The sequence below is a fragment of the Epithele typhae genome, assembly GCF_022376455.1.
Source record: "Epithele typhae strain CBS 203.58 chromosome Unknown BXZ73scaffold_47, whole genome shotgun sequence".
Classification (NCBI taxonomy): domain Eukaryota; kingdom Fungi; phylum Basidiomycota; class Agaricomycetes; order Polyporales; family Epitheliaceae; genus Epithele; species Epithele typhae.
The window spans coordinates 64,950-77,755 of record NW_025954238.1 but is presented as its reverse complement, the minus strand read 5'-3'; the positions used below and the strand labels follow the sequence as shown (position 1 = coordinate 77,755).

Here is a 12,806-nt window from a genome sequence, read left to right as displayed (position 1 = left end):
CTAGTGGCTAGCCAGTTTGATGTGGCTCTGTACGTGTGACCAGCTCCTTCCAGGATTCCCCAGCGACCATAGAAGTGAGCATCTCAGCGGTGAGCCTCAGGGCACGATTTCTGCACCCACAAAGGTGTCTTTTTTAATTATTTGGTCTCGCCGAACACCCCGAACGGAACATAGTAAGTCAGTACAGGCTGCACAGGCGCATGACGTCACACAAATCCGTCGCTCAGCTGCTGAACCTGTCCACGGCAGGCCGCCAGCTCTCCGCGGGTGTAACACGCTCTTTCCGTTTAGGTCGAAGACGAGGCGGCCGTGGCAGTGGCGACGGCCGCTCCCTGATAGAGAAGCGACTCGAGGCGAGACCGATGTCTGAAACCATCTACCCGCAACGGGACACGCATTTGACCAGCTGCCCGTTACGGTCCGCCCACTTCCTACGTCCACTGCTTCGACGATACTCGGGTTCTCGCTCTCTTCAAGCCGTCCGTACTAGTACCACACCCACAGAAGCCGTCCGCACCGGCGCTCTCGCCTCACAGCTCCGTCGCTTCTCCCGGTCGCCCGCGTTGTGGGTCCACCCTCCTACACCGAATCAAAATCTAAATATTCCTTCGAGTCCAGCACATACCCGCGGACTCGTGCGCGCGAGCGCCCGGCCAGACGGAAACCGTGCGGCATGGCGGCCCTGGCGGCCCTCGTTCCCTCCCGACTCCCGAGCACCCTCGCGTACGCCGTCCAGTTTTCGCGGTGACGCACGCCCAGCGCAACCTAGGCTGCCCTGAGTCCCTGGCCCCCCCGGGCGCCTCGAGGAAGCCGTGCGGCCGACCGCCAAGAACGATCGGTCGTACTTGCTAGCGTTCTGCAGGTGGGACGACTCACGATCGAGTCTCGAACCGGGAACGGTGCCCGCCCGCACCGAAGCCCCTGCGGTCTCGAAAGAGGTTTCTCGAGCGGACGGGACGCGGGACTCACCCTCCCGCGACGCTCGAGCCTCCACACCTCTAGTCTTTTGCGCGTGGGACGGACGGCGGCAGAATTATGTAGAGCCGACCCAAGGACCGGAGTGCCCGGCACGCGGTCCGTCGGGCGGATTGAGTCGTCACCCCACGGGCGGGAGGAGGGAGGCGGTAGGGCGGGCTCGGGGAGTTGGTACTTCTTTGGCTTCTTCTCATTACTATCCAAACGGGCGTCGACGCGTAGCGGTAATTACAAGATAGAGACGGCGCGCGGTGGGCGATGGGCGGCGCGCGCGGGGGGCGGACAAAGCGGCGACGCGGTAGGGCGTCCGAGAGCAGCGGGTGCGGAGCGGCCGAAAGTCCTAGCTCGGTCGGGGCATTAAACGGTATCGACGGGGCGGGGGCGGGTAAGGGCGGAAGGATTAGAGTGTGCGTGCGACCCGTCCCCGCGCGGCGTGTGTGGAGGCCGCGCGGGGCGAGGGAGAGGAGAGTCATGGGGCCCGGCGGGCGTGAACGGGAACGGGAGGGCGGCGAGGTATGGCGGCCGGGAGAGGTATAACGGAGGCGGGGGTAAAAGGGGGTAGGCGCGGCGGGGAAGGGGAAGTGGAAGGGGGGTGTCGCCGCGGGGGCCGGCGGCCCAGCCCCCCGCGGGAGCTCTAAGTGCATAACGGCATACATGTACATGTGGAGTCGTCAAGGGGCGTAAAACGGCGGGAATAAGGAGGGGGCGGGCAGCGGAACGGCGGATGGAAGTGAAGGGTGGGGCAAGGGAATATGTGGGTATCCAGAGGCGTGCGGCCTGCTATGGCACCACGCCGGGCGTCGCGGTCGTCAGCGCGGCGGCAGCGGCTCGGGTGGCAGCAGCGAGGGCGTCCGCGTCCGAGTACGCCGGTGCGTGCGCGTCGAGGAAGCCGGGGTGCGCGTAGAGCGCGCCGTAGACGTTCACGTGGATCTGGACGAGCTTCGCGGTGCGCTCGGCGAGGTGGCGGAGCTCCGGCATGAGCGGCTCGAGCCCGTTCGACGTCGGCGCCTCCGGTTTTGAGGGTGTGGAAGGTGCGTGCGACCGCACCGCGGCCGCGGGTGGCGGGCAGACGACGTTCAGCACGAGCTCCTCGACGCACTCGCGCACCCGTTTCTTCATCAGCGTGCTCAGCGGGCTCCCCGCGCGCAGGTGGCTCTCCGCCCAGCTGTTCGCGACCGCGAGCACCGCCGCGTCGGGCGCACGCGGCACCCGCTCCTCGCCGTCCGCGGGGCGGGGCTCGCCCGCGCGCATCGTGACGTGGAGGACGACGTTGCTGGTGTCTTCGCGCCACTTGCGAAGCTCCGACTCGCGGTCGCGGTCGCGATCGTGCCTCGAGCTCGACGGCGCCCGCCCGCTCGAGCCGCTCGAGCGCGGCCGGTGCTGCATGAAGCACAGTCCGGGGTGCGCGGGCCCGATCTCCCAGATCTCCTTTTTGAGCCGGACGAGGTCGTCGGTCTCGACCGCCGGGGCGGTGGAAGGCCCGGCGGCGCGGGACTGCTGGTGCGCGCGCGAGTGCACGAGCTGGCGGAAGAGCATGAGGAGCATGTACAGCCCGGTGAAGTCCGCAGCGTCCGTCCCGAGGGTGGTGAGGCGCCCGTAGTCGAGGAAGAGCGTCTCCGGGAAATACGCGTAAGTGGTGCTCGAGCTCACCCGTGGGCGAGAGGACGAAGGAGAGGCGCCGGAGGAGGACGGCAGCGGGGCGGAAGCTACAGCAGGAGTGACCGTCGGTGTCGAGGCCGCAGAGGACGCCGCGGAGGAGGAGGCCGAAGGGACGTGCTGGCTGCTGGCCGGTTTCGACTCCGGGTCGGGCTGGGCTGTCGCCGGCGGTGGGGGATCGAAGAGGAGCCCGACGATGGCCTTGACGACCGCGATCGTGACCTTGGTCTGGGGCCCGTGCCGCAGAAAGCGGGCAGAGAGGGGCGACGCACCGCTCGCGAGTTCGTCGTACGTGGCGCGGAGCCAGAGGCGCGAGTACTGCAGGGACGGCGGGTGCGGCTGGCGAGACTCGTGGAAGGTGCGCATCTCGTACTGGGCGGAGGTCCGGACGAGATACGGCCGGAGCGTCTGCAGCTGGTGATTTGCGACGTCCTGCGGCGGGTATCGGGCGGAAGATCAGCCTCGGTAACTCGACGGGGAAGACTGCGGCGGGACTGACCAACTTCATGAGTTCCATGATCTCGAAGCAGAGGCGGATGGCGCGGACGGCGTCGAGCTTGGTGCCCGACCCGCCCGGGGCGCAACCGGCGGCCCAGGCGACCATCGAGTCGACCATCGCGTCCCGCATCGGGGCACAGTGGCAGCGGATCACGTCCCCGATCGCGCGGAAGACGCCCGAGGGGTCGAACAGGCCGTGGTCGATCTCCTGCTGGATGAGGGCCGGATCGAGGAGCGAGCGCAGGAGGGCGACGTGCGCGAGGCTCTGCGTGAGCTGCGGGTGCGCGGCGGTTGTCGCCGTCGCCGGCGCCGCCTGCGGGTACCACACCTCCGCGGGCCGGTTGCGCGGCGCGGGCGGGGGCTGGATGATCGACACCAGGACCTCGACGAGCTCGTGGAGGAGCGGGAGGATGCGCGACGGGGCGCGGACGGTCATCAGGTTCCCGGTCGAGAACGCGAGGCACGGGAGCGGCGGCGGGCGCGGGAAGATCGCACACGCGCAGCGGTGCTCAGCGGGACGGCCGTGGGCGTCGAGCGTGGTGCATGTGCATCCGCACTCGAGCTCGCGGACGATGGCCAGCCAGTAGTTGTCCGCGAGGTCGCGCTTGCGGCGGCTCGACGTCGGGCGGAACTGGAGCCCGGAGTCAAAGAGGAGGTCGTGACCTGGAAGGAGAATGTCCGGAGGCGGGTGAGAATCGGCCGACGGCAGAGGGTGAAACCGAAGAATGGGCACTGACGGAGCTGGGGGTTGCGGAGGATGGCCTCGAGGTCGAGCTCCTTGAGCGTGTCTCTGTTAATCGGCGGGGTGTGAGGCGGCACATGGGGCGAGATGGCCTGTTCGATGGGAGAGACGGGGCGAGGGCGGGTCTGGGAGGGCAGGGAAGGAAGGCTCGCGGTGCGCGTGAGTGGCTTTCGGTTTGCGACGGCCAGACTGGCCTCGCGGTCGACGGGGGAGACGGCAGTCTGGTCGCCGCGGCGGTGGCGAGCGGAGGCGTGGCGCGGGGGAGGCGGTCTGTGCGTCGGGCGACGAGCGCCGCGCGAGGGGGACGCGGGTGGCGTGCAGGGGATGTCGATGCGCAAACGTTTGGTAGCAGCTTGGCCCTCGCAGTTGCGTTGGGGGAGGAAGGCGGCGGGGGAGGACGACGACGGCCAGGTGGGACTCGTACCTTGGGAGGCGCGGGCTACCGGCCATGGCGCAGTCGAGGGCGGGGAGGGCTCGGGGGCGGGACAACGGGGAGTGGCCTGCACGTTGACGTCGAGAAGCATGGGGTCGTTGGGGGCGGCAGGGTCGTTGTTGGCGGCGGGGGAGGGGTGCTGGTCGTCGGGGTCGGCCTTGCGCTTGCGGCTGAGGGAGTGGATGGGAGGGCGGGACTCATGGGCAAGGTCGTCCATGGGAAGGGGGCGGGGGAGAAGAGACGGGAGGAAGGAGGATATGGCCGACCATATTTAGGGAGGCGAGGACGAACGCGTGGTAGCAGCCCGCTTGAGCGACACGCTGCCATAAGGCCCATCCTCTCCCCGCGCGAGCGGACCCCGCGCTCGCCAGGCAGGACACCCGCCGTCCCTTTGTCGCCTGCCGCCCGCCGCGCCGCCGCCGCCCGCCCGCCGTCGCCGCACTCGCCCTCCCCGTCGTCTGTGGCGAGCGAGAGGCCGATGCACGGGTCGGAGCGGGCGGCCCAGGGCGGCCCCCGCGTCGGCACAATTCCACAGACGGAATGCGCCCCTCTCGAATTAAGCTAGGCGCGTTCCACATGGACCCACTTACGCGAAGGGCCCCTGCTCGCCCCGTCCGAGCCGCCGCCGCCTGGTGGCAGCACCGGCCAGCGCGGGGGCGACGGCAGGCAGGGGGAGGACTGAGAGCAGCCGTCCGCCCGCGGCTTCACACGCCCCCTGCCGCACGATCACCACGTTGAGGCCGCCTTTCTGCGCGGCCCTCGCCGTCTTCGCGCGAGCCGCGAGCCGCGAGCGAAGGGTACGTAACAGAGGCCAATCAGATGCGCGTCCCGGAGTTTCTGCTCCCCCTCCGGCTCTCCCGTTCGAACTGCCCGCCGTGCCGCCGCGCGCTCGCGGGGAGGGCGCGCCCCCCCGCCGCGTGACCCGCCCTGCCACGCTCACGCGGCCCGCGCGCCTCACTGCTCAGGCTCACGCGCGCCTGCGCCCCTGTGGCCGTCCGGCCATGGACATGCGAGACGACCACAGTTTGCACGCGTCTGGCGCACACGACCACGCGCGGCGCCCGCGTGCGTCGCAGCCTGGTGTCATTTCTCCATATGAACCTCGAGCTGTGTCCTCCCTTTTCTTTTCGCGTGAGACCGACGCGCAGCTACCGGTGACAAGACACACGAGGCCCGAGCCCGGCGGCGAGCAGCACCCGCGCACCTGGACGACAGCTCCACTCCGAAGCCCGCCCGTTGTTCCCTTTGTCGCCCCGGCTCGGCACGGACTCTGACGTGCGCAAGGGCGGTCGAGCTTGCGGTCACGGTGGTTCTAAGCCGGGTCGTGCTCTGGTCGCCCTCTGGAATAGGGCAGACTCCGGCCTTGGGACCACGGGCGCCCCGGGGCTCTCGGCGGTCGCTCGTCCGGAACGGGCTGCGGGTCCACCCAAACCTAAGCTGAAAACGGTGGCAGGTAGGTGTCAGTGGCCGGAAGAGGCAATCGAGACGCTGGCGATGACGTGCGACGTGCGCCCACGCTGGTCCCGCCGGCTGTGTCATTGTCGGGATGTTGATGAGCGCAGGAGTCCATCATCCTCTCTCGATGCACGAGCCCCCGCGACTGATCCCAACGATCCGAACAGCTCTCTTTCCAATCCCACCATCTTCTTGCCCCTCGCTGTGCACCATTTGCCATGGATGTGGTCAACACGCCTTCCTGGTAGCCCGCCTCGTGTTACCACCTCCCCCACCGCCCTTCGCGCAGGATCCGGCCTCGCCGCGCCCTCCCTCCCCGCTCACCCCCGCACCCTGCAGCCCGCGTTCCCCCACACAAACTCTGATCGCCCATCGCGAACGCAATCGCCGCCTGATCGCTCCCGTTCGGGGCGCGCGCCCGTGGTGCACGACCCATCGCAGACACGGCTCGCGCTCTGCGGGCCTGTCTGCCGAGCTTCCGACGTTCGACGCTCGTGGCGCGCCACACGACGGTGACCGCGCGCGGGGGCGGGGAAGGCGTGCAGCCCGGACCTTCGTCACGCAGGGCTTCAGGGCCTCAGGCCTCAGAGCGTAGAGCTTCGGGCCTTCACGCGTGCGGCGAGCTCGAGACTCGGATCCTGCTGCGAACCCGCGCCGCAATCTGCTTGATAGCGCAGCGGGGAACGTTGGCTCTCGTTATTGCCTTGAACGTTCGCGCACACGCCCATGCTGGCACTGTACTGGCGGTGGCATGGCGAGACATATCAGGTGCGTGTCACCGTCGAACATGGACGTAAGGAGTACGGCGGTGTAGATGAATTGCCATACGCCACTCAGAAACTCGGTGCTCAGCCATCGCAGCATCATAAGTACTGACTGACCAGCCCTGGGCGTGTTGACTGAATCCGCGCGCGGGCTCCCCGGAGGAGTAGGGTGTGTCCATCAGTGGCCGCGTATCATCTGTCCTTAGAGCGGGCAAACGCACCGGCGCCGAGCACTTGAGCGCGTCGCCCAGGCGCTGCCGCAAGATGAATGCGAGACGAGAGGCCGAAACCGTCTGTGCGGCCGGGCTCCGGCACACGTCCCCCGGTCTCTCACCGCGGGCGCCTCCCGGGCGCTGGGCCCTGGAGTCGCGCTTTCTCCCCTTCCGTCCACACCTCCCGTGGGGATATCGAGATCAGACGAGATTCGGGCGCGGAGATTGAAAGGCTTGTTGTCTCTTTTTTACCCGACGGACGCGGGTGAGCGAAGGACAGGTCTCGTTGCGGGCAGTGGCCATCTTCGTCGCGCGGGTTTCGGAGCGCGACCCCTTGCGCTGGTCTCCGGTCCCCAAATCCGTCTCCCTGTCCTGTCGAGCACCTGCATGGCCGCCGGGCCACTGCCAGCTTCAGCAGCTTGGACGGATGCGGCGAGATGGGCAGGATGGCGGAAAGCGCACCCACGCCGCACGTCTTCTCGGTCAGTCGCGCTCTTGTTCGTGATTGTGATACTCACCCCCCTTCTGTCCTTCGCAGCTTCCGGGATGCCGTCCGCGGTTCCCATGAGCCCGGCGAGCTCTGCCCAGCTGCTCCAGCTCCGCCCGAGTTTCGCCCGGACGCCGTCTGGACTCTGCCCGGGTCGAATGCCTTCTCTCCGCGTATAGGGTCCGAGAGGCGGCCATGCATTGCATTCGGCCCCACGCGTTTCGCCGTTCGAGGTCGGAAGATCGCGCACGGTCGTTCCCCTCGCAGGCCATCTAGCTTCCCGCGGCCCTCCATCCAGCGCCCCGACGCGCTCGAGCCTCGTGTCCGGACTTCGCGCGTAGGAGAAAGATGCACACGTCGAAGATGCCAGCAGGAGCTGAACGTTCGGGACTACGGCCGACCGCGGCCAGTCGCACGCTGCGTCAAGCCCAGAGTCCAAACGTTCACTTCGCAGGTTCTCTCCACGCCGATCCGACACCGTCCGCCGCCATGTTCCGCCGCCCCTTCTACCAAACTCCTCCTGCCCCGCTGAACCATACGAAGTCCGTGCGCGAGCCTCACGCCCCCAGCAAGGCTGTCTTCCGTCATTCAAACCCCCGTCCGTCCGGGGGCGAGATCTCACTCGCACCTGCGCCGACTCCCCACACCAGCTTTCCCTGGCGGACTTCTCGCGCGCAGCTGGCCAACGTCTAAATCCCGCATCGCCCCTTCCGTCCAAGATCCTGCTCTCTCCCAGGTCCGCACGCGTGGTGGGAGCGCCCACGCCCTCGTCCATTCCCGCGCCGCCCGGTTCCCTCGCCCGGCCAGAGCGCGCGAACGGGAGCGTCGAACGCGTCTCTCCCGGACACCGACGAGCTTCCCAACTCCACGCCCATCCCCCGCCTCCCGCCTCCCATCTCCCATCTCCCATCGTCCACTGCCATCTCGCCTCGGGCCTCGGCGCGCCTCTCGAGCCTCCTCCACCAGCTCCCATCACTTTCCTCCTCCCAGCCGGCGGGAACCGCTCCCACCGGCGACCCGTCTCCGCCCCGTCTGCCGCCTCCCGTGCTCGCGCGACTCGCGAGCAAGCCTCCGCCCCGGCGGGTCGCCGCGTGCGGGACGGGGGTGACAGCGTGGGCGCGCCGTGGCCCATGGTGTCATCCGTACGCCATCGTGCTGATTCGCGCGGGGTGACCTGCAGGTTTCTTGAGAGCCTCTGCCGCTGCCGGTTGCGCTCCATCTCGGAGGTTCGGTGCGTGCTCGCGTGGAGGGCCGCCGCGCGCCGCGACCTGGCCCGCCCGCGCGCTTTGCGTCCCAGGAACCTCCTCCCTGCCATAAGTGCTCGCTGCCAGAACCCCGGCCCTGCACGTGTCTACGTTGGCCGCCGCGCGCCCCGCCGCCCTGCAGGTCCGGCGGGGTCCCAGACACGACGGCAGGAACCTCGTCGAGTCCGTCCAAGGGTGCGTACATACGACGTTCCTTCTTCGACGCCTCGTGTCCCGATGCTGCTCGCCGCCCTTCTTCCAGTTACAGGTATCCAGGCGCGGCCACCGGCTGGGGGGGCCGCCACGAGGCGCAGAAGGCGCGGAGACGAGCGGGGGAGGGGGCCCTTGTCCCGGGCACGTGGCGGCGCGACGAGGCCGCGGTCGAGGAGATGGAGACCGAGAACGGCAGCCCGCGCCGTGCGCGCCGCGATACCTTACGCGACCGACGAGTCGTGCGTGGCACGGAAGTCGCCGCTGGGGCCACCTTCGAGTCGTTGCTGTCCCGGTACGTCGTGTCGCAGTCCACCTCGGTGCTTGGAGACCCTTTCCGGGTATGGGACTGAACGTTCACTGGCCCAGTGCTAGGACTCGCGGCGTCCCAACGCCCGCCAGAAGCCGCGGTGCGCTCCGCGGCCATGTGAGTTTTGTGTCCGGATAAGTAGGACGCCAACGTCCAACGTCCAACGGCGCACCAGGCACCCGACTCGGAGGCGAAAAGCAGTGTCTCTTTTATGTCAAGGTTTCACTCCGAGGCCACCGTGTCCTCGTCATGCTGCCCGTCTCTCGAGGCCCGTGAGCCACACTGGCGCCCCGTTCCGCACGGCTACAGTCTCATCGTCGGTTTCCATTCCCCCTCCCAAGCATTCCTACCAGCCCTGCTCGCAACGGGCCCCACACGTGTCGCTTGTGCAGGTTCCCACCGTGCGTAGTACGTCCACCGTTCGCTGCATGGCGTCGTCATGCCGCGTGCATCACACTCCGCGGCGGTCGCCCTCCTGGGCCCAGCCTCGTTCCCGACATACCGCAGCAGCTAGGCCCTAAGCTGCAGTTTGACCACCATGCAGACATGTTGCATGACAAAAAACACCCAGCCACCCAACCGCAGAAGCAAAAGTCGCCCCTGCACTTCTGGCAAGATACTCACGGTGGCGGCCGCCCCCAGCAGTTTCTCGAACATGCACCCCGCCCGCGCCCGCGCCCACGCACCCTCGCTAGAAACCACCTCCGCTCTGATCCACGACCCGCACGACCCGCAGCCGGCCACACCCCAGGAGACCATGACGTCAGCGCCGTCCGCACGAGGCCCGTGCTCCCGCCTCCTTACGATACTGCCATGTACTCGTACATATGTAAAGCAACACCACGAGCCCGCCGCCCGCAGCTGGCGCCAGTAGAGTTAGGGCCGAGGGTCCTCGCGCGACGCCCATGTGCCCGCAGGCCGAGACCGTTACCGAAGCACTCGTAGACCGCGACCCAGCCCCGCTCCCCGGACGGCCGCGGGACGCAGCGTGGGCTCGCGACGTGTCTGCGTGGCGTACGTGCTGTACGCCACAAGTTGGACCCTGCGGCAGTCTTGGCCTCGGGGCGCTGGCCCGCTGGAGGCGCGCCGCGGCCGGGACGGAAACCACCACGCCGCGGCAGGCGTCCGCGTGGCCGGGCCCGTCCGCCTCGTCCGTGTGGGGCGGGCGATCGTACGATGCCATCGCCAGTCGCCGCCGTTTGATCAAGCGTTCGCGGTTCGAGCCGGGGGCGCGGGGCGTGGACGGGGCGTGAAATTTCGGCGGGAAGGTGGTGTGTAGTGAGTACTGTACATGCAGCCGCACCGACCGCGGGCGGGTGCACTAATGTACCGCATCGCCGGTCGTCTCGCTCTTATCGCCCTCTCGCTCTCCCTCGCGCACGATGCGACGGTAATTACATCTTCGTTCTCTTCCTCCTTCCTCCGCGACGGCAGCGGCGGGACGAGTGGTAGCTATAATGTCCGTCCGTCCGTCCGCCCGGGCCCGCGTCCGGAACTCCGGTCTTCGATGCTTCACGCGTCGTCGACGAGCTTGCCCTTCCCGCGCGCGGCGGCAGGGGCCTCCGTCGTCTTGCGCGCCTTGCGCGCGTAGAACTCGGAGACGATCTTCGGGCTGATCCGGTTGAGCTGCTCCTTGGGGAAGATGCGGAGCAGCGACCAGGCGAGGTCGAGCGAGTCGAAGATCGAACGCGACTCGTATGCGCCTGTGCGGGTGTAGGAGGGCGGACAATCGAGTGCGGAGGAGAGGACGGTGGCGAGGGAGTCGCCGGCGAAAAGAGGGCAGAGAGGGAGCGTTAGCGCGAAGGAGGCTAGACCGTGCATCAGGACGTACCCTGGCCGACAAACTGCTTCTCGAACTTGTCGAGGAACTCGAGCGCAAGCTTGTCCTCAGACGAGAGTGCCTCCTCGCCGACGACAGCCTTCATCGCCGCTGCGTCGCGTCCGATAGCGTACTTCGCGTACTGTCGTGGGCCGTCAGCCTCGTGCTCGCCGACGGCATGCATGTTGTGAGACGCACCAGCTGGTTGGACACATCACCGTGGTCCTTGCGCGTGAGCTTCTCGCCGATGGCGCTCTTCATGAGACGCGAGAGCGAGGGCAGCACGTTGATCGGAGGGTATATTTGCCTGTTGTGCAGCTGACGATCGACGAAGATCTGGCCCTCGGTGATGTATCCGGTGAGATCGGGAATTGGGTGGGTGATGTCTACACAAGGCGAATGCCGTACACGCAGGGCGGCGGGTTGAGAAGTCAGCGTCAATGAGAGGTGGCACGAAGGCTGCGTGGCCAGGGACGCACCATCGTTGGGCATGGTGAGAATAGGAATCTGAGTGATCGAGCCATTACGGCCTTCTACACGACCTGCACGCTCGTAGATAGTCGACAGATCGGTATACATGTAACCGGGGTATCCACGACGACCCGGAACCTCCTCTCGCGCGGCGGAGACCTAGACGGGGAGATATCATGAGTGAGAAGATGCGGCGCCAATCCAACCAAGTACGAACCTCACGAAGGGCGTCCGCATATGATGACATGTCCGTGAGGATGACAAGGACGTGCTTCTCCAGCTGGTACGCGTAGTACTCGGCTGTGGTAAGCGCAAGGCGAGGCGTAATGATACGCTCGATTGTGGGGTCGTTCGCAAGGTTGAAGAAGAGGGTGACACGGTCCAGACTGCCGTTCTCCTCAAAGTCCTGCTTGAAAAAGCGTGCCGTCTCCATGTTCACACCCATGGCACCGAACACGACCGAGAAGTTATCTTCGTGCCCGTCATGCACGTCCTTGGTCGGACCCTTGACTAGACCAGCTTGCCGCACAATTTGCGCAGCAATCTAGGCGCGTAGATAGAGGAACTATTAGCAAGCCTAGGCTTTATGTGCCTAGCCGCTCTCTTACCTCGTTATGCGGGAGACCGGCGGCGGAGAAGATGGGAATCTTCTGTCCTCGCGCAATGGAGTTCATGACATCAATGGTAGAGATACCAGTCTGGATCATTTCCTCGGGATATGTGCGCGAGTAGGGGTTGATGGGGGAACCTTGGAAAACATACATAGATGTGGGCACTGCAACCTCGAACAGAGCATGCAGACGTACCGTTGATATCCAAGTAGTCCTCCGCAAACACCTTCGGGCCGTTGTCAATAGGCAGACCGGAACCGTTGAAGATACGACCGAGCATGTCCTCGGCGACGGGCAGCTTCATGCTGCTACCAGTGAACTCGACATGGGTCGCCTTCACATCGACGCCGGAGGTCCCCTCGAAGACTTGAACGATCGCCTTCTTGCCCTGCACCTCGAGCACCTGGCCGCCGCGCTTGGTGCCATCGGGGAGGGTGAGTTGCACAATCTCGTTGTAGGAGGGGAACTGCCGCCTAGATCAGCCTCCGAGTACGGATCGGGCACAAACGGTCTGTGTGCCCACCTTGACGTTGTCCAAGACAACCAGAGGCCTGCGTCGCCATTCACAGCTCAAAAAAGCGTCCAACCAGACGCAACCCACGCGCACTCACCCGTTCACGGCGGACACAGTTCGGTAATCTGCGAGACGGAGCGCGGGTTGGTGCCTCTCTTCGGGCGGAGGGAATGCAGATGCGCACCGAGATGGGGCTTGACGTTGTACTCGCGCGTTACCGCGGAGGCGTTGATGGCGGCAAGCTCATGGTCGCTCAGGCGGGGGCTTGCGGGCATGTCGTCGGGCGTGAGGGAGAGAGGAGGAAACAGCGACGGGACTTCGAGCCTCTCGAAAGAGTGACGTCCGGCCCAGCGGCTACATAACACTAGGCGCCCGCCCGCACTGGCACAGATTCGGCCCGATTCC

At 66.8% G+C, this 12,806-nt stretch overlaps 2 protein-coding genes across 2 annotated transcripts; both read right to left on the bottom strand.

The window, feature by feature from the left end:
* Positions 1-1,755: 1,755 nt before the first annotated feature.
* Positions 1,756-4,521, bottom strand: BXZ73DRAFT_51199 (Tcp11-domain-containing protein; the record flags this gene model as incomplete). Its single annotated transcript, XM_048020581.1, has 3 exons — positions 1,756-3,063; positions 3,131-3,792; positions 3,867-4,521. The coding sequence occupies 3 exons, from the start codon at positions 4,519-4,521 to the stop codon at positions 1,756-1,758; spliced, it is 2,625 nt and encodes an 874-aa protein (XP_047875087.1).
* A 5,977-nt stretch (positions 4,522-10,498) lies between these two features.
* On the bottom strand, positions 10,499-12,676 carry BXZ73DRAFT_91517 (V-type ATPase; the record flags this gene model as incomplete). The annotated part of the gene is made up of 10 exons (XM_048026002.1): positions 10,499-10,689; positions 10,818-10,947; positions 11,004-11,191; positions 11,285-11,435; positions 11,494-11,820; positions 11,885-12,024; positions 12,083-12,353; positions 12,411-12,438; positions 12,499-12,526; positions 12,586-12,676. 10 exons carry the CDS (start codon positions 12,674-12,676, stop codon positions 10,499-10,501), a joined length of 1,545 nt encoding a protein of 514 aa, XP_047875086.1.
* Positions 12,677-12,806: the final 130 nt, after the last annotated feature.